The following is a 21,011-nucleotide window of genomic DNA, read 5'->3' as shown; positions in this document are numbered from 1 at the left end:
ATTTTTAAAGGAAACACTGGAAGAAGATCCTCCACGGAATACATCTTCTTTTGTGAGCGAATCGAGTGAGGCAATTTTTATGCTCTTTGTACACGCCCATGCGAACAAAACTACGCACATCAATACACAGTGTATACATGACATACATATATACAGACATAAATTATCTTAATTTACCGATTGATATTCAGCACTCGGCTTTCCAGGCCTTCCAAAAATTCAGTTTTAAAGTGAACCCCTCGATGTCTCTCCAAAATACTCCAATTTGAATCGAAATGTGTCCCACATTTCCTCATTAGATCAATTTAATAAAATCTTCGTAAAACTGAACAAACAAAAATATCCCAAAAAATACGAAATATTGTTTTTTGTATATCTAAAAGACATTTTCTTCAAATGTACAAACAATTATAAAATAACAGAGAACAAAAAAAAATCCTTGAATTTGTTTTTTTGGTAGGCAGAGCCCCAATATCCCCTAAAATAGGCTAAATGTTACTTTAAAACATTTTATTCCCTCTATATGGGGTCCAGATAAGATAATCTAGCAAAAAAAAAAAAGTTAAATTAGTTTTCGCCAAATTTTGTCATGAAAAGAAACTGTTATCCCGCCAATTTTGATAAATCCTGGAGTCGGATTTTTATTAGAAATTCCTTTGAGAATTAAACCTTCGTAATAAAATTGCACGACGCAACACCTATTCGGTTTCTTCGATGCATAACATGAAAATAGTAGCGCAGCCAAAAGTTTTGACGATTTCCGTCGTCACTTCTTGGCATAATTGATTGCTGGAAACGGACTGGTTCAATATATAAAGCCAAATACACAAATAGTAGGAACTTTGATAACTTAAATGTATCGATAACATTTATAACGGCTTTATACGTTACTTCAAATTCATTAGTACAAAGGATTAATAAAAACCTTTTTTTTATTCCTTTATTATCATGTTTTTTTACATTCTAGATTAACACCGAATAAAAAACAGAAAAGAGAAAAAAATATGTCGTCATAACGATTTGGTTGCACGACGAAAGCTAAGAATTCTCGAAGGACTTTCCAATTTATTTCCCAAGGGAATTCATAACAAAAATCGGAAGAATTCTCAAAGGAGTTTCCTATGGCATTTCCGTAAAATAAATTATAGGAATTTCCTAGGAAATTTTTAAAGTAGTTTCTATAGTAATTTTCTGTGGAAATTCTGATAAAAATCTGGAGGAATTCCTAATGGAATTTCTGGAGGAATGTACTAACTAAACAATACCTTAATGGATCTCCTGGAGTCTAGAGAGATTACCGACGAAACTTTTAAATGGATTCCTAAAAAATCCAACGAAATTTTTAAACCAATTTCATAAGAAATTCCTATGCGAATTTTCAAAACCTAAAGGAATTTCCGAAAGAATTTCCAAAATATTTTCCGTAGGTATTTCTAAAGGAAATTCGGAAGGTATTTCCGAAGAAATTTCTAGAGGGATTCATAAATGTGTTTCTAAATGAATGATTTGAATAATTTTCCAGGAGGAAGGTATAAATTCCGAAGGAGGTGAATTCTGAAGTATTTTTTTTTAAATTATTTCTTTCAATTGTCGAATTTTCCGGCACCACCAACTTTGAATAATCAATAACCCAAGAACAAAGAATCAGAAATAACAAAAATAAAGTTTTTGATGAAAACCCAAGTAAATTGAACTGGCAAAGGTCACATTTTACACCGTTTTAAATCAAAATGTTTATGGGAAGAGATTTTTTTTATCCAAGGATGTTATCGATCATTTAGTAATCTGCCTTCGATCATTTAGCAGTTTGTCAATAACTCATTTCAGAGCCTAAATTTCAAAATATGTTGTATAGCGGACTTCTAGTGCAAAGGTTTATCTACAGCTCTGCCTAACAGTTCGTTGTTTGAATTTCACTAATAACGGAACTAAAGCGCTAGTAGCAGTAACTTAGACTAAATGATTGCATATTTTGTTATCATTTAGTATAAGTATAGCAACTAGCACCGTAACTCCTTTAATAGTGGAATTCGAACATCGACCTGTTTAGGAGATTTGTAGAAAAACCTTCGCACTAAAAGTCCACCATACAATACATTTTGAAATTAGGTCTCTGGAATGAGTTATTGGCCAACTACTAAATGATCGAACGCAGATTACTGAATGATCGATAACATCCTTGTTTTTATCCCTAAAGTCTTTCAAATTTTTAAGATGTACACTTTTTCCTTTTTGAATAGAGGCCAATTTGTGCCAAGTTTCAGTAACTTAGACTAAATGATAACAAAAATTTCAATCATTTAGTTTAAGTTACTGCAACTAGCGCTCTAACTCCGTTATTAGTTGAATTCTAATGACGAACCATTAGGCAAAGTTGTAGAAAAACCTTCGCACTAGAAGTCCACCATACAACATAATTTGAAATTCAGCTTCTGGAATGTGTTATTGACAAACTGCTAAATGATCAAACGCAAATTACTGAATGATCGTTAACATCCTTTGTGGAAAATTTCGTGAAAAACTTTTGTCAGTTTATAAAAAACTTAAAAATTTACATTGGACAAAACTTTTAGAACATGGGTTACCCAGATAAAAAAAGGGTCACGACACCCTGCTTCGAAAAAATTCATGAAAATCTGAGCCCCTTCAGCCCAATTAGTATGACAATGAAAAAATCTTGCTTTTGACAAGCTTAAAAAAATGCTTGTCATAAAATGTCATAAGCTGAATCATAACGTGATGAAAATACGTCATAAGGACAAAAACCAATATTTCAATTACAGTTATAGATATCCAAATTCGTACGGCAAACAGAACATTATTCAAATCAGGCTATCAAAAATACGAAACTCACCTGTGCACTGTTGTAGTTTGGCAGAAGCTGATTGAATTGGTATTGCTGCAATTGCAATTGCGACAATTGCTGCGATTGCTGCAAAAGACGCAAGGTGTTGAGTGTCTGCAGATTTTGCAGCCGTTCGTAGTCGCTTGTCAAATTGTTGGCACCGCATCCGTTACTACCTGACTGGCTGTTGCAATTCCCATTTCCGAAATTAGATCCCGCTTGCGTTTGATGCTGATAGAACTGGCTCAGGTTCGACAACTGATTGTACTGTGACGACTGGGAGCTACTGTTGGTGTTATTGTTGTTGTTGCTACTATTGCTGCCAGAGCTACTACTGTAATGCTGCTGGTTATGTCCGTTTTGTTGCTGCTGCTGCTGGTTGATGGTGAGATAATTGATCATGTCCAAAATGTTGGCACTGTCGAAATTGGACAGCAGACTGGACTGGTCATTGTCGGGCGGGGAATTGGAACGTGACAGCGACTGATTGCCACCGAAGAAGGAGGATGTGCTGTTTGTGTCGAAGTTGTGATTCAGGTCGCTGCTTTGCTGCGAACCGCGGAAATATCTTGCACACATGCCAGTGGAAGATGAGTTTGGCGATGTCGGTAGAGAGCAGTCGTATGCACTCATATTGCGTTGCAGCAACTTCAACGTCTCCGAGGTTAAGCTGTTCGACCCGTTCGATCCGGGCAAACTGATGTCATTTTCGAACTGGAAATAAAAATGTGTTCAGTATAGAAATTATTCTAGTTTTTTTTGAATATTACATTAGATATTATTTGAGATTTTTAGGATGTTAGTTTTCGGATTAAGTGGGTACAATTTTTGGCTTCCACTAATTTCGAATTTTTAATCACCATATTTTTATCAATCTCGAGAAAAGCTAACATTTGCTTATTATAAGACAGTTTTCAGCATTTTACAAAAGTTTGATTCATAATCAAGCCTTGCTATAGCCTCCATAATTTCATTACTGTACAGAAAATGATGAAGATTTCATTTTCAAAATTGGGTAAATTTAAGTAATAATAATGTATTTTCCATGGCAATGGAATTGAACTAAGTTTTCTTACAAGTAAAGATATTTCACTAAACATTTGACTGATTATTGGATGTTTTCTGTTTAGTTTTGTAAGACTTTTTACTTAAACGTAACCACATGAGCAACGGCATTTTAGTAGCAAAGCTTTATTTAAAGAAAGTTTCAGATAACTGAAACACTAAACTCATATCATCATTCGAAAACATAAGTAAAAATACTAGTAACAGAAGTCAGTATGAATGATAACTTAACGTTCTTTCAATTGGCTCGTCACAAATTGGATTATTCGGAGCAGCTATAAATAATATAGAAGCGCAACAGTTTCCAAATAAAAGTTAGAACGATGTTCGCGGTTATTCTACCGCTATTGGCCAATTGCCATCATGCCGTTCCATGTTGAAAGAAAGTGAAGGCCACGTATCCGAAAAAAACTTCCAAATCACTTGCCAAAAACTTAGTTTCACACTTTTAATCACCTTTCTGTTTCAATTGACTCTTCTCTTAATTGACTTGTACGAACATAAGGAAGAGGTAAACGTATAGCGATTTCTCCAATTTCACTTACCCGAAAATCGTCGTAGTTCTTCGATGATTGCACGCTACCACTGCCATAGTAGGTTGGCGATTGTCCGCCGCTACCACCGCCTCCACCACCGTTGCCACTGTTGCTACCAATCTCCGGTGAGCTCAGACTGGAGCTGGACATTGACAATCCGGAGAAGTTGAATGGATTGGCGTTGGTGTTGATAACAGGGGACGAGGCAGTGTTTGGTCCACTCATACTCAGGATGCTGCTGGCACTGTCCGGACATCCGAGGGAAGAAAAGGATGCCAGCGAAGATTGCTGTTGTTGAGTGCCACCACTTTTGGCTGATGATAGAATGCAGCTGTTGCTGTTACTGCTGCTGATGCTGGCACCGAGTGACGAAGAGGTGGAGGTAGATTGCGATGATTGTGATGAGCCCAAAATATCCGAAAACGACACATTTTCTGTGGGGAACGAAATGATTGGCGGAAGAAAAAGCATTAGTTCATGTCCGGTGCAGTAAAAGATAGGGTCACAAAGGACAGATAGATTTATTAGATATAGTGCAGGTTTGTGTAGTACTGGTATGTCTATTTTAAAGATCAATGAGGTATCAGCCCCACTAATCGTAACACACGTTCATATGGTAACAGATCATCATTTTTCCGTTTATTATTTGCCGCCGTTGGTAGGTGACTTAAATGCAGTGCAATAAAAACTCAGACCCGTTTATAAATGTTTGCATTTATCGTGCACTAATGATCATTAGCATGAACGAGGATTTTTTTGTGGGATGAACCACTGCGTCCATTACATTGAACTTTTGTAGTATACCCGTACCCTTTAGCACATAACTTTCTACTTCATTGCTGTTAAAAAGAAAAGAAGCAATTTTTTTATTCAGATAGTTTTTAAACTTGTTGTGACGCCACTTTAGATAAAGGTACCGCATTTTATACCCTTCGTAAAATGGCGTACGCCGATTCCCAATCAGTTTCGTCTTAAAAAAAACCCTGATTAATCCACCTAGCGGTGATGATGCCTTTCTCGCTCGTTCAAAATAGTTGATAAACATATATGAAAAGTCTAAAATAACAATTAGTGAATAAGACTAGATATATGGCAACATTTATTTATACCAGATGAACCGGCCTAGGGTCGAAGATCTCGTAAATAAAGATAGATTGAATTGAAAATTCACATTTGTTATAATTGCTGCCGGATGCAATTTGTTGCAAGCAAATCGGTGCCCGGAAAATGTGATGAGGTTGTGCAATTGCACAAATCGAGTTTCAGGCATAGTTTAAAAAATTGTATTTTGGCCATAACTTTTGAGCCCATAGTGAGTTCGGGCTGATTTTTAATGTGAAACAATGGGACAGGATTCGCCGTTTAAATAATCGGTTCAGGATAAAATTTCGAAAAATGAGTTAGATTTTTTTGCACACATGCACATACACATACTTCTTCTGAAAAAGTTCGTATCGTCTGCTTTGAAAAGCAAAAAAAACGGTGGAGAGAAAAAACAAATGTTTCCATTTGTCAAACTTTCGAGTGCTTTCCTATTAAACTATTAAATCCAAGGGCCTCATACGCCTGTCACTGGCGAACAAAGCTCGTGTACTCTGCATCGAAGCTTAGAACCGGTGTTAGGGCGCAATCGTTAATGTGAACATTTTTATATTCGATTAGTTACTGTAAATAAATTCTTTTTCGAGTCCCTATAATCAAGCAGGTATCTCAAGCATCCCACATCGTTATATTGCTGCATGATAAAATATCGAAAACAAAAGTGTGCATAAAAATTGCCTCGCCATAACAAAAAGGTGGTAGAGAATTAACACTGTTGTTTACATTTTAGAACCAAATCCAGATGTCGCACATGTCGGGGTAGGGCTTCAGTGCTCCGCCTTCTCCCCCTGATTAAATCAAAAGATGTTTTAGTTACAAGATAAAGCTTGTCGCTGTCGTCGCTGTCCGGAACATCTTTTGCCGGCAATGATAGGAGAGCTAAATGTCAAAGAAGGAAAATCCATACGATTTGACAGCTTGATACCCAACATATTCCGGACAGCAGAACAAAGGGAACCGAAGCGACAATCTTTATCTAGTAACTAAAATATCTTTTATTAAATCTAAAACAAAAACCGAAAACGTGTATATGTGTGAACCGGTCTGCAAAAATTCACTTCATGTTTGTTCAAAATCGGGTCAATCTTAAAAAACAGCACTCATATTATGCAATACTTTATATCGTGATGATAACATATATCGAAAAATCGAAAATCGTTGCTTACCTTCGTGTAATTTGTTATGGATTATAGCAAGGCTATTTTCGATCATTTAGTAATATAGTTTTGATAATTTAGTAGTTTGTCAATAACTTATTCCAGAGGTTAAATTTCAAAAGTGATATGTGGAGGGCTTCTAGAGCGAAGGTTTTTACAACTCTGCCTAATTGTTGGTTCTATTGCACTAATAACAGAGTTATAGTGCTAGTTGCAGTAACTTATTATACAGACTGGTCGAAATTTTGTTATCATTTAGTATTAGTAACTAGTGCTTTAACTCTGTTATTAGTTGAATTAAAACAACAAACTATTAGGCAGAGCTGTAGAAAAATAATCGCACTAGAACTCTGCTGTAACACGTTTTGACATTTAACCTCTAGAATGAGTCATTGTAGTTTGTGAATGATCGTACTAAGAGAATTAAATTATCTAAAACATACTTGGATTATAGAAAAGTTTGAATACTTTTTCTACTGACTTCCAAAAATAGAAAATTTTCTCCGAAGCCTACCAAAACTCATTTTCTCCTGCATAATCCGAGTGCTTTTTATTTGAATTCTTCTAACAGACATGCTGTCACTATGAACGGGGTTCCAATTATTTGGTCTAGCGAAGTCCAAGATTTAGGACTTATGTATAGCATGAATGAATTAACTATCAAAAACCACACAGAAGGTATGCAAGCAAAAAGGTACAAAAATAGTAAGTAAATATTCATAGAAAATCATGTTTTACATATACTGTGCCCATATGGGTTATTTGCTGCAACGCCAAGAAGAATGCATTTACAGAGGATTCAAAATAAAATGTTGAAATTGATTATGAAGTTGCTTCCCTGCGCACCAAAACAATTAGAATATTACATGTGACTTATTTGAATGAAATGACACAAAAGCACCTGACGTAAACTCAATCGTACCGTTTTGACTCAAATCCCGAACATGACTTATATTCCGATATAACTAAACTTTTTAACGGTTCAGTTCAGATTATATGCCACCGAACCAAAGCACAGCCCCCGGTGCGTTACCGCACGTATGCACAAGCAGCCTATGGCTTGATGTAGTAAAATAGTTATTTATTGCAAATCGCGTAGCCTCTTGTTCTTCGAACACTAATATTCCAAGAAACAAAGATAGCTCAATGGTAACGTGATAGGCTCTCATTCAGAGGATTTATGTTCGATCCTCGTGTAAGCCTTTTTTTTTCAAAACTTTCTAGGTGTGTGGTATAATACGCATTGCAAGAAAAATTTTGAATACTAGAAAATTCAAGCGCCTTTAAAAAAAATTGTATTTAATATTTTCCATGCTAATAATCAATGGAACATAATGCTGTGTATTGTTTATATTTATATTCATGACATTTCAATAATTGAATCCATCTGATTATTTGGAATATTTCAAAGAATTCAGGTCTGAACTTTAGATGATGGAGGTAGGAAATGAAACATAAATACATAAGTTGAGAATCGATATGTACTCAACAGTTTTCTTTAATGATTGTTAGCAGAAACAAAATAGCTTTTGATTTATCTTGGTATTAATCAAACTTGCCCACCGAGTTTCAGTAGACAGTAAACATAAGTAGGAAATTATATTCTATTGCTTCAATGCTCAAAAGAAAATATGCTTCACTGAATAGAAAAGCCATAATTATTCAATAAAGTTAGAAGCTTGCGAGTTTATGGTGCAGCAGACGCTATATCCAAGGAATTGAGACCGGGGATTTCCCTTTGCGCGTTATTTCCGCGGAGCTATCCAAAATTTTCTTTTTTTTCCGTAATACATACTCATGAACCAGTTTCCCCAAATCTCATTTTCTCGGATCAACATTCAACCCATCTGAGCTAAAAATAGAACATTGCCGCCCACAATGCGATGTGTGTTGGTGATGCTTCCTTCGGCAATATTCATCCGACGGCAAGAGACTGAAGCGAATGCGCATGCGTCCCGCGTCTTCCCGCACACCAGTTGCGCTCCCCTATGCTGATTGAACGCCACAAAGAATGATGCATATGCGTAAAAATAGAACAGAAGCACGGCTTGCCGCTGATGCTACGATGGTTAAGCCGACCGATCCACAGTGGCGGAAACCCAGACAAAACCCAAAACAAATCGTTGTTTCGTGAAGCTGATATTATTTTAATTTTGCACATTTAGTCAATGATAATTCCTCAATTTGTTAATTGTAGTTGGTAAATTTAATTTTTGGTGACTTGGTTCAAGTGTATATTGGTGGCTTAAAATTTCAAAATATAAAAAAAGTCCTTGAGTGAAGTATTCTTTATGTCAATTTTCCAACCTCTATCTCATTAACCATTGAACGTACTCAAAGACAGAATGTCACGTCTTATGTTGATAAAAGTGGTTCAGTATTGCTGCAAAAAAGTATGCTTTTTTTCTTATAATTTAGTGACGAAAAAAATTCTCATCAATTTATTTTTAATGATGTTTGTCAAAATGTTGTACCTGTCTGTTTGCACGTTTTTGTAAACACCATGCATGCCACTAATGCTGCCGTGCAGAAGTGAGGTCCAAAAAATCGTTCTGATCAGCTGATAACTGCAGGAAGTAAATTGTTTAAAAATCGCACGTTTGTGTGATTAACTTGAAGAGCATAAGTACCCTCGCTTAGATCCCCCGTTAGAAGCGGCCAGAATCCAACAGGATAATGTCACTGCATCCAATTATCTTTGATACCTCGATGATACCTGACTGACGCATGAACCTCGATTGGATGAAATGATCCCTGCTGTTTTGCTCATTCAGCTTGAATGGCATGATTTGTTTATGCCCAAATCCCAGTGTATTCTCCAAAATGAATCCACCACCCCAGAACTGAGAGATGCATGAATCTGACTAATCCCGGAGGAACGATGTCATCCTCACTGGTTGTTCTGCAATGAAACTACAACCAGAAATACCTGAGGAGCCTGAATCCAACCCGGAGGACCAGGAGATCCCGAGACCCCACTCTGAATCCCGAGAACCCATGAATCCCGGAACCTGAGACCCTGAATCCCTGGAACCCGAGAATCCTGAGACTCTGAATCCCGGAGGATCCCAGAATCCCGGAGATCCTGGAACCTGAACCCAGAATCCCAGAACCTTGTCCCGGAGACTCTCAAGAATCCCGGAGGATCCTGAACCCGGAGGACTCTTGAGAACCTGAGTGATCTCAGAACCCCAGATCCCAGAACTCCCCAGAACCCTGAGTCCCAGGAACCTGAATCCTGAGAATCCCGGAGGACCAGAACCCGGAGGATCCTGAACCCGGAGGACCCTGATCCTTAGATCCCGGAGGATTCTCAGGAACCGAGGATCCCAGAATCCCGGAGGAATCCCAGACTCTTTGAACCGAGGAATCCCAGATCCCGGATTCTTGGTTCCCGGAGGACCTTGAATCCTGAACGGAGGACTCTCAGATCCCGGAGACCCTGATCCTGAGATCCCAGAATCCCGGAGACCTTTGATCCCGAGGACTGAATCCCGAGACTTGCCCGAATCCCGGAGGACTCAGAATCCCGGAGGACTCCAGGAACCTGATCCTTAGAATCCCAGAATCAGACCTGAGGACTCAGAATCCCGGAGACCCCAGATCTAGGATCCTGGAGACCTTAGAATCCTGAGGACTTTAGGGATCCCGAGACTCTCAGGAGTCCAGACTCAGGAACCCCTGAGGAACTCTTGAATCCCGGAGACCTGATCCCGGAGGACCTTGTCAGAACCCGGAGATCTTTGTGAATCCCGGAGGATCTCAGAATCCCGGAGGACTCAGATCCCGGAGAATCCCGGATCTCAGAACCTGAGGCTCCCGAGACCCCAGGAATCCCGAGGACCTTTGAACCCGAGATTCTCAGAACCCGGAGGATCCTTAGGAATCCCGGAGTGATCCTAGGAACCTGAGGATCTCAGGAATCCTGATTCTCAGAACCCGAGGATTCTTTGAACCCGGAGATTCATCCCGAGGATCCTGATCCCCAGAATCCCGGAGGACTCTCAGGATCCCGGAGGACTTGTGAATCCCGAGGATCCAGAATCCCGGAGGACTCCCAGGAATCCCGGAGACCCTGGAACCCGGAGACCTTTCTCCAGATTGTCCCGGGATTCCTAAGAATCCTCCGGGATTCCTAAGAACTCCGGGATTCCTAAGAATCCTCCCGATTCCTAAGAACTCCTGGATTCCTAAGAATCCTCCGGGATTCCTAAGAATCCTCCGGGATTCCTAAGAATCCTCCGGGATTCCTAAGAACTCCCGGGATTCCTAAGAACTCCGATTCCTAAGAATCCTCCGGGATTCCTAAGAATCCTCCGGGATTCCTAAGAATCCTCCGGATTCCTAAGAATCCTCCGATTCCTAAGAATCCTTCCGGGATTCCTAAGAATCCTCCGGGATTCCTAAGAATCCCTCGGGATTCCTAAGAATCCTTCGGGATTCCTAAGAATCCTTCGGGATTCCTAAGAATCCTTCGGGATTCCTAAGAATCCTTCGGGATTCCTAAGAATCCTTCGGGATTCCTAAGAATCCTTCGAGTTTTCTAAGGATCCTTCGGGATTCCTAAGAATCCTTCGGGATTCCTAAGAATCCTTCGGGATTCCTAAGAATCCTTCGGGATTCCTAAGAATCCTTCGGGATTCCTAAGAATCCTTCGGGATTCCTAAGAATCCTTCGGGATTCCTAAGAATCCTTCGGGATTCCTAAGAATCCTTCGGGATTCCTAAGAATCCTTCTGGATTCCCGCAATCCTTCGATTCCTAAGAATCCTTCGGGATTCCTAAGAATCCTTCGATTCCTAAGAATCCTTCGGGATTCCTAAGAACTTCTGGGATTCCTAAGAATCCTTCGGGATTCCTAAGAATCCTTCGGGATTCCTAAGAATCCTTCGGGATTCCTAAGAATCCTTCGATTCCTAAGAATCCTTCGGGATTCCTAAGAATCCTTCGATTCCTAAGAACTCTTCGGGATTCCTAAGAATCCTGGATTCCTAAGAATCCTTCGATTCCTAAGAATCCTTCCGGATTCCTAAGAATCCTTCTGGATTCCCAAGCATCCTACCGGATTCCAAAGCATCCTTCCGGATTCCCAAGAATCCTCTTCCGGATTCCCAAGAATCCTTCGATTCCTAAGAATCCTTCGGGATTCCTAAGAATCCTTCGGGATTCCCAAGAATCCTTCCGGATTCCTAAGAATCCTTCTGGATTCCCAAGCATCCTTCCGGATTCCCAAGCATCCTTCCGGATTCCCAAGAATTCTTCCGGATTCCCAAGAATTCTTCCGGATTCCCAAGAATCCTTCCGGATTCCGAAGAATCCTTCCGGATTCGTAAGAATCCTTCTGGATTCCTAAGAATCCTTCGGGATTCCTAAGAATCCTTCGGGATTCCTAAGAATCCTTCGATTCCTAAGAATCCTTCGGGATTCCTAAGAATCCTTCGGGATTCCTAAGAATCCTTCCGGGATTCCTAAGAATCCTCCGATTCCTAAGAACTCCGGGATTCCTAAGAATCCTCCGGGATTCCTAAGAATCCTCCGGGATTCCTAAGAATCCTCCGGATTCCTAAGAATCCTCCGGGATTCCTAAGAATCCTCCGGGATTCCTAAGAATCCTCCGGGATTCCTAAGAATCCTCCGGGATTCCTAAGAATCCTCCGGATTCCTAAGAACTCCGGGATTCCTAAGAATCCTCCGGGATTCCTAAGAATCCTCCGGGATTCCTAAGAATCCTCCGGGATTCCTAAGAATCCTCCGATTCCTAAGAATCCTCCGGGATTCCTAAGAATCCTCCGGGATTCCTAAGAATCCTCCGGGATTCCTAAGAATCCTCCGGGATTCCTAAGAATCCTCCGGGATTCCTAAGAATCCTCCGGGATTCCTAAGAACTTCCGATTCCTAAGAATCCTCCGGGATTCCTAAGAATCCTCCGGGATTCCTAAGAATCCTCCGATTCCTAAGAATCCTCCGGGATTCCTAAGAATCCTCCGGATTCCTAAGAATCCTCCGGGATTCCTAAGAATCCTCCGGGATTCCTAAGAATCCTCCGATTCCTAAGAATCCTCCGGGATTCCTAAGAACTCTCCGGATTCCTAAGAATCCCCCGGGATTCCTAAGAATCCCCCGGGATTCCTAAGAATCCCCCGGGATTCCTAAGAATCCCCCGGGATTCCTAAGAATCCCCCGGGATTCCTAAGAACCCCCCGGGATTCCTAAGAATCCCCCGGGATTCCTAAAAACCCCCCGGAATACCTAGGTATCCCCCCGGATTCCTAAGAATCCCCCGGGATTCCTAAGAATCCCCCGGGATTCCTAAGAATCCCCCGGGATTCCTAAGAATCCCCCGGGATTCCTAAGAATCCCCCGGGATTCCTAAGAATCCTCCGGGATTCCTAAGAATCCTCCGGGATTCCTAAGAATCCTCCGGGATTCCTAAGAATCCTCCGGGATTCCTAAGAATCCTCCGGGATTCCTAAGAATCCTCCGGGATTCCTAAGAATCCTCCGGGATTCCTAAGAATCCTCCGGGATTCCTAAGAATCCTCCGGGATTCCTAAGAATCCTCCGGGATTCCTAAGAATCCTCCGGGATTCCTAAGAATCCTCCGGGATTCCTAAGAATCCTCCGGGATTCCTAAGAATCCTCCGGGATTCCTAAGAATCCTCCGGGATTCCTAAGAATCCTCCGGGATTCCTAAGAATCCTCCGGGATTCCTAAGAATCCTCCGGGATTCCTAAGAATCCTCCGGCTTCCTAAGAATCCTCCGGGATTCCTAAGAATCCTCCGGGATTCCTAAGAATCCTCCGGGATTCCTAAGAATCCTCCGGGATTCCTAAGAATCCTCCGGGATTCCTAAGAATCCTCCGGGATTCCTAAGAATCCTCCGGGATTCCTAAGAATCCTCCGGGATTCCTAAGAATCCTCCGGGATTCCTAAGAATCCTCCGGGATTCCTAAGAATCCTCCAGGATTCCTAAGAATCCTCCGGGATTCCTAAGAATCCTCCGGGATTCCTAAGAATCCTCCGGGATTCCTAAGAATCCTCCGGGATTCCTAAGAATCCTCCGGGATTCCTAAGAATCCTCCGGGATTCCTAAGAATCCTCCGGAATTCCTAAGAATCCTCCGGGATTCCTAAGAATCCTCCGGGATTCCTAAGAATCCTCCGGGATTCCTAAGAATCCTCCGGGATTCCTAAGAATCCTCCGGGATTCCTAAGAATCCTCCGGGATTCCTAAGAATCCTCCGGGATTCCTAAGAATCCTCCGGGATTCCTAAGAATCCTCCGGGATTCCTAAGAATACTCCGGGATTCCTAAGAATCCTCCGGGATTCCTAAGAATCCTCCGGGATTCCTAAGAATCCTCCGGGATTCCTAAGAATCCTCCGGGATTCCTAAGAATCCTCCGGGATTCCAAAGAATCCTCCGGGATTCCAAAGAATCCTCCGGGATTCCAAAGAATCCTCCGGGATTCCAAAGAATCCTCCGGGATTCCAAAGAATCCTCCGGGATTCCAAAGAATCCTCCGGGATTCCAAAGAATCCTCCGGGATTCCTAAGAATCCTCCGGGATTCCTAAGAATCCTCCGGGATTCCTAAGAATCCTCCGGGATTCCTAAGAATCCTCCGGGATTCCTAAGAATCCTCCGGGATTCCTAAGAATCCTCCGGGATTCCTAAGAATCCTCCGGGATTCCTAAGAATCCTCCGGGATTCCTAAGAATCCTCCGATTCCTAAGAATCCTCCGGGATTCCTAAGAATCCTCCGGGATTCCTAAGAATCCTCCGGGATTCCTAAGAATCCTCCGGGATTCCTAAGAATCCTCCGGGATTCCTAAGAATCCTCCGGGATTCCTAAGAATCCTCCGGGATTCCTAAGAATCCTCCGGGATTCCTAAGAATCCTCCGGGATTCCTAAGAATCCTCCGGGATTCCTAAGAATCCTCCGGGATTCCTAAGAATCCTCCGGGATTCCTAAGAATCCTCCGGGATTCCTAAGAATCCTCCGGGATTCCTAACAATCCTCGGAGTATTTCTAAAACGTGGATTGTAGTTTCATTAGAACAACCGAATTCACAGAAATTTACCAGAGCCCAAAAAACCCCACAAATTCATAGAAATTTTAAAAATAAATTGATTAGTCGAATTCTCATGCATCACTCCTCCCGAAAGTACCCACGGACGACTCTTAATCGGATTCCCATAAATACCATTTTGTTTAGTTTAAGAATACACTAAAATGTCCATGACCCGGAATCACTGAAATTAAATTAATTCCAAAAAAGTAAAGTACCCGCATAAACAAATCATGCCATATCGTCACCGCAGGACGACTACAACTGAATGAAAATTTTCCACCCCCCTACCAGAAGCAACCAAGTCAAATACGAAGTCATTCGTCAATCGTTTGCCTACATGCGTCGGATTTTATTATCAAGGTATCATCCGATTTGGGCGAAAACAAAATAAAAATGATAGTTAATTACTGATGAAAAAGCATTATCTGTAAATAAATTATGGCCGCTTCTAACAGATAAGCCTTACATCAGACAGCGTGGATAGTTTGCCAATTTAACACTTATGCTCTTCAAAGTTAATCACACAAACGTGCGATTTTTTAAACAATTTACGCCCTGGTTAAAAATAACCAATTTTTCTATCAGCTGATCCATTGTTTTTGAACCTCACTTCTGCACGGCATTAGTGGCATGCATGGTGTTTACAAACGATCGCACCACGTGCAAGCAACGAACGCCTGAACAGGTAGGGTTGCCAACCAACATTTTGAAGCAAACATCGCGATGAAAATTGCTGTTCGATGATTTTTCTTAATTATTTTAAATTGAAAATTACGGGTAAACTACAAACCATACAATGTTCCACCAGAGGACATTTTGGAAGCAAAGAAGCATAAGAATGTTTTGTAGAAGAATTTTTTCATAATATCGAATGTATTGATGAAAAATCACTAAATTATAAGAAAAAGCACGTTATTTTTGACACTTTTTGAAAGTTTGCATAATTACTGTACTTAAAACCACTTTTGTCAACATAAGGTCAACGAAGCTAAAAAGCTTAGACTTTAAGCTTTCGTTCTGTGTGCTGACTGAGATTATACGATCAATGGTTAATGAGATAGAGGTTGGTAAAGTTGACCAAAAATTAAAACATAGAATTTTGAATAACTCACTTAGCAGTGATTTCCGACCCTATGTTCCATGGGCACTTTTTCATGTTTTGGGGTCCCCAAGCTGCCCCCAAAATATGCACACTCAGGAAACAAACACCCTGTATGTATGGGAAAATTAAATTTGACTAAATTTTGTATCGGGAAAGATTCGGAAAGAACTGATATGATGCATTGAAATATATATTTTGTCACTTAACAGTGGTTAGTTTGGCGAATTGCGCCTTGCTGCACCAAAGCGGGAAATTTACTGTTTCAAGGTTAGAATTAAGACGCTGCTGTGATCCTAAGTCTTCGGCTTCCGGAAGTCTTTGGATAGCATAGCATATGTCGGATAACTATATAAATTTCCAAATGAATTCAGCGTTACAAAATTACTGTTGCTAAATTTTAAGCGCAATCGTAGGTTTATCAAGCATTTGTATGGGGGACCACCACTGCGCGACGGCACATTGCCATGCCATTCCTTCTTTTAGGCGCATTCGAACGGGAAAGCGTTGAACGTGTTAAACAAAGCACGATGCTTTTTGAAATTGCTATATGACGACTGAGGAGTATTTCCAGGCTGTTATATAGGTTCCCAAACTGTGGGTCGCGACCCCCAGGGGGGTCGTGGGCTGTTCAGTGGTGGGTCGCGAAAGACAAATCTTAATTCACAATTTTGTTACTATTTTGTCCCACAAATCTATTCCATATTTTGAATTAGGATCTAAGTAATGATTTGATGATTAAAGAACAACAAACCTGACGAGGTCAACGGCCTTTTTTTGTTATACGATATTTGGGCAAGTAGAAAGAAGTCCTATACAATCTAAATCTAAACCCCGAACCCAATCCAAAACCAATCCTAATCCAATTCGAATCAAATATAAATCAAATCCAAATCTTTTTAAAATCCAATCCAAATCTTATTCAAATACAATCCAAATCTAATTCAAATCCAATCTAAATCCAATCCAAATCCAATCCAAATCCAATCCTAATCAAATCGAAATCCAATTCAAATCCAATCTGAATAAATTTCAAATCCAATCCAAACCAACCCAAATTCAAATCAAATCCCATCCAAATCCAATCCACATCCAATCCAAAAAATTGATGAAATTTGTGACAAATACAATGATGGAATAAAAATCAATTTATTATGATTTGTCCAATCTAACGCGAACTTATTTTTATCTAATTTTACAAAATCATTGAATTTGGTTAATTTGGATTCTGCTAGGTGGGTCGCATATTCAAATGTTTGGGAACCTCTGATGCTTATAGAGGTAATGAATATATGCCCAATTCGATGATTTATATTTGTATGTATCTTGTCACATGCTATGTGTATTGGTGGTGCTGCGGTGTAGTAGCCGCTTCCCGATCAAGAGATCACAAGTTCGAGTCCAGATTGGAGCATTTTGCTTTTTTTTTTTGCACGTAAAAACAGTTTTTTGGCCATAACTCCGAAACGCAAAGTTCAATTGATCTAATTTTAAATAGGAACCAATGGGACTGCATTCCGCGTCGAATGCAACTTGTTGCGAGCAAATCGGATAATGATAAATGCCCAAAAACGTGTCTCACATTTTTGTACACATACACACACACACACATACATACATACACACATACAGACATCACCTCAATTCGTCGAGCTGAGTCGATTGGTATATAACACTATGGGTCTCTGAGCTTTCTATAAAAGTTCGGTTTTGGAGCAGTTCTATAGCCTTTCCGTATACTTAGTATACGAGAAAGGCAAAAAGGTGAGATACTGATACTGATTTTGACGGTATTGAAGTTTAAACATATTTTTGCTTTTTCTTATGACGTCCAAGTAAGTTTTTAAACAGTTAGTTTTTGAAGATCTGATTTCATTGGGTTTGGCATTTCGGAATCTAACACCTTTAAACAGAAATCAAATAAGTCAGAGTTTTCAGTAGATCCACCAAGTTCGATCCGCTTCATTTCTAATTGATTACTGCTCTAGAGCCGTCATGTCAACAGTTTCGACACCAGCCAAAGGTTGATTGAGTTGCTTTTTTCAAATAATTTTCTGAATACACCACCTAAGGCGTTTACTCGGCGTTACGGAAACAACGATGATAAAATCTAGTTCGATGTGAAAATTCAAGTTCTAAATTTGGTAATTAGTTCGGTAAAATCAGATGTCTATTTTCAACCTGTGATGTGGCGTCAAACTGTGCGTTTGAAAACGAAAAAAATTGTTACGAACTTCGATAATATTTGTTTTGATTTATATTCTTTTTTTAATTTGGAAAAATACTTGAAAAAAAAATCCTTTGAAAATTCGGAGAATTTTATTGAACATTTTAGAGAATTCTTCCAAAAATCCAGAAAAATTACACCAGAAAAATATATTATGTAGAAATTTCTTCAAGAATCCGTACAACAATTTCTTCCAGAATTCTTCATTTTTTTTTCTTCGAGAATTTATTCGACAATATGCTATTAGATTCAACCTATAAATCCATCAAAGAATTTATTGATCTAATTTTAAATAGGAACCAATGGGACTGCATTCCGCGTCGAATGCAACTTGTTGCGAGCAAATCGGATAATGATAAATGCCCAAAAACGTGTCTCACATTTTTGTACACATACACACACACACACACATACATACACACATACAGACATCACCTCAATTCGTCGAGCTGAGTCGATTGGTATATAACACTATGGGTCTCCGAGCTTTCTATAAAAAGTTCGGTTTTGGAGCAGTTCTATAGCCTTTCCGTATACTTAGTATACGAGAAAGGCAAAAAGGTGAGATAATACTGGTTTTGACGGTATTGAAGTTTAAACATATTTTTGCTTTTTCTTATTACGTCCAAGTAAGTTTTTAAACAGTTAGTTTTTGAAGATCTGATTTCATTGGGTTTGGCATTTCGGAATCTAACACCTTTACACAGAAATCAAAGTCAGTATTTTCAGCAGATCCACCAAGCTCGATCCGCTTCATTTCTAATTGATGACTGCTCTAGAGCTTGGAAATTCATGTCAACAGTTTCGACACCAGCCAAAGGTTGATTGAGTTGCTTTTTTCAAATAATTTTCTGAATACACCACCTAAGGCGTTTACTCGGCGTTACGGAAACAACGATGATAAAATCTAGTTCGATGTGAAAATTCAAGTTCTAAATTTGGTAATTAGTTCGGTAAAATCAGATGTCTATTTTCAATCTGCGATGTGGCGTCAAACTGTGCGTTTGAAAACGAGAAAATTTGTAACGAACTTCGATAATATTTGTTTTGATTTATAGTCTTTTTTTAATTTGGAAAAATACTTGTAAAAAAAAATCCTTTGAAAATTCGGAGAATTTTGCTGAACATTTTAGAGAATTCTTCCAAAAATCCAGAAAAATTCCACCAAAAAATATATTATGTAAAATTTTATTCAAGAATCCCTACAAGAACTTCTTCCAGAATTTTTCATTAATTTCTTTGAGAATTTATTCGACAATACCCTATCAAGTTTAACCTATAAATCCATCAAAGAATTTATTCAGAAATTTCTTCCCGATTTCCACCTGGGATTTCTCGTGGAGTTCTTTATTCATTTGCTTATCCATTTCTCAAATTTTTCAGATTTCTGATATAAAAAATTCGCCAGAATTCTTGAAGAACGAATTTAAAAAAGATGAAATTCCCTCGAGTTTGGAAAATAATGTAGATGGAATTCCGCAAAAGAAACTATCCAGAATATAGAGAAAAAAAATATCTAGAGCTCGTGGAGGAAGATTTCCCCTAATTTGAGGGTAGAAATTCTCAGAGTTTGCGACCAGAATCTTCCCTATCTGTGTCCCTGTCATCTTCCGGAAAGCATCAGATCAATGATCTTTTGAGCGTAAAAGGTGAACTTTTTGACTTGATGTTGACTTTTGTTTTCACGTTGCAAGATCTGTGTCAATATCTAGTGTTGACTAATCTGCGGTTTGCCAGAGAGGAGTTTACCCAAATGAACATTGTCGATTACAAACCACCGTTATCAAACAATGTGCTCATCAACTGACATTGCCCGTTGCTTCTTTTTTAATAGATTTATGAGCGACTGTGTTTTCTCGAATGCTTCGAGGCTTGCTTGAGTCGTTCCCGTTTACAAATCCGGCAGCATGCATAGCGTAGAGAATTACAGCTCGATATTAATCTTGAACTGCTTCGCTAATGGTTTTGAGAGCCTTCTGTAGTGCGAATTTTACCCAGAAGTAAAGTCCATCATCTCCGAACATCAAAATACCTATCAGCAAAAAGAGAACCTTTGATTTGAAAAGCAGGACATGCGAAAAAGTTGTCAAATACAAAGATTCCATGATTTTGACGAATTCCCATTGATCAATGTTATGATTTTTATTTGATTTCAATAAGGTACACTGGGGGAAGTGGAAAAGGAAAAATCGATAGTGCATGTTCGAATTAGTGCAAAACAAATTTAAATGATCTAAATGCATTCACTCAAAATGGGCTATCAAAAACAATACATTATGCACCAACTGTGCGGTAATTTATACCATTTTGGTTGCTTGAAATTGATGGAAAAAAAAATAAAAATTAGGAGTTGTTTTTCCACTTAACTCAGTGGGATGGGGTAAGCGGAAAACCCATGTTACCTTGACCTTCAATTGTGATGAGTAGTTACATATAACTAAAATCAAAACGGTAATTGCTCTGAGTATTTTTTGTTGAATAATTTAATTGGCTTAACAGAATAGGTTCCCAAGGAATTCTCGTAATAGCTAGTGGAGGGCTGGTTTTGCCTTCTCGAACATTAAGTGTACGTAAAATCTATAGGATCGCCCCAAAGATGAACTTTTTATAGGGCTTACAGGGTTATAAACTAATCAATTTAGTTTAACGATTTGAGGTGATGTCTGTGTGTGCGTGTTTGTATGTATGTGTGTGCGCAAAACACATACAAAATTATCTCCTATTTTTATGCACTTGTCCTTAACCAATTTGTTCGCACAAAAAATTGCATTCAACGGAAAACTTGCTATAAATATAAATATATGTGAATTATGGAATAAATTCACCTACCGATGCTATTTTGTTCCTCCAGGAATTCCTCCGGAAGTTCCTCCAGGAATTCCTCCGGAAGTTCCTCCAGCAATTCCTCCGGA

General features: G+C 39.4%; 1 protein-coding gene across 7 annotated transcripts in view; it reads right to left on the bottom strand.

The window, feature by feature from the left end:
- LOC134205158 (ras guanine nucleotide exchange factor L) overlaps positions 1–21,011 on the bottom strand; it is a 139,711-nt gene that overhangs the window by 42,682 nt on the left and 76,018 nt on the right. For all 7 annotated transcript variants that reach the window (XM_062680141.1, XM_062680136.1, XM_062680139.1 and 4 more), the window contains exons 4-5: positions 4,456–4,880; positions 2,855–3,559 (exon numbers count right to left, since the gene is read on the bottom strand). In XM_062680141.1, the coding sequence (XP_062536125.1) occupies positions 2,855–3,559; positions 4,456–4,880 (1,130 nt within the window). The remainder of the gene's footprint in view (positions 1–2,854; positions 3,560–4,455; positions 4,881–21,011) is intronic.

The sequence above is a fragment of the Armigeres subalbatus genome, chromosome 1, assembly GCF_024139115.2.
Source record: "Armigeres subalbatus isolate Guangzhou_Male chromosome 1, GZ_Asu_2, whole genome shotgun sequence".
NCBI classification, from domain to species: Eukaryota; Metazoa; Arthropoda; class Insecta; order Diptera; family Culicidae; genus Armigeres; species Armigeres subalbatus.
Note: the sequence above shows the minus strand (reverse complement) of the source record. Positions and strands in the feature narration are given on the sequence as shown.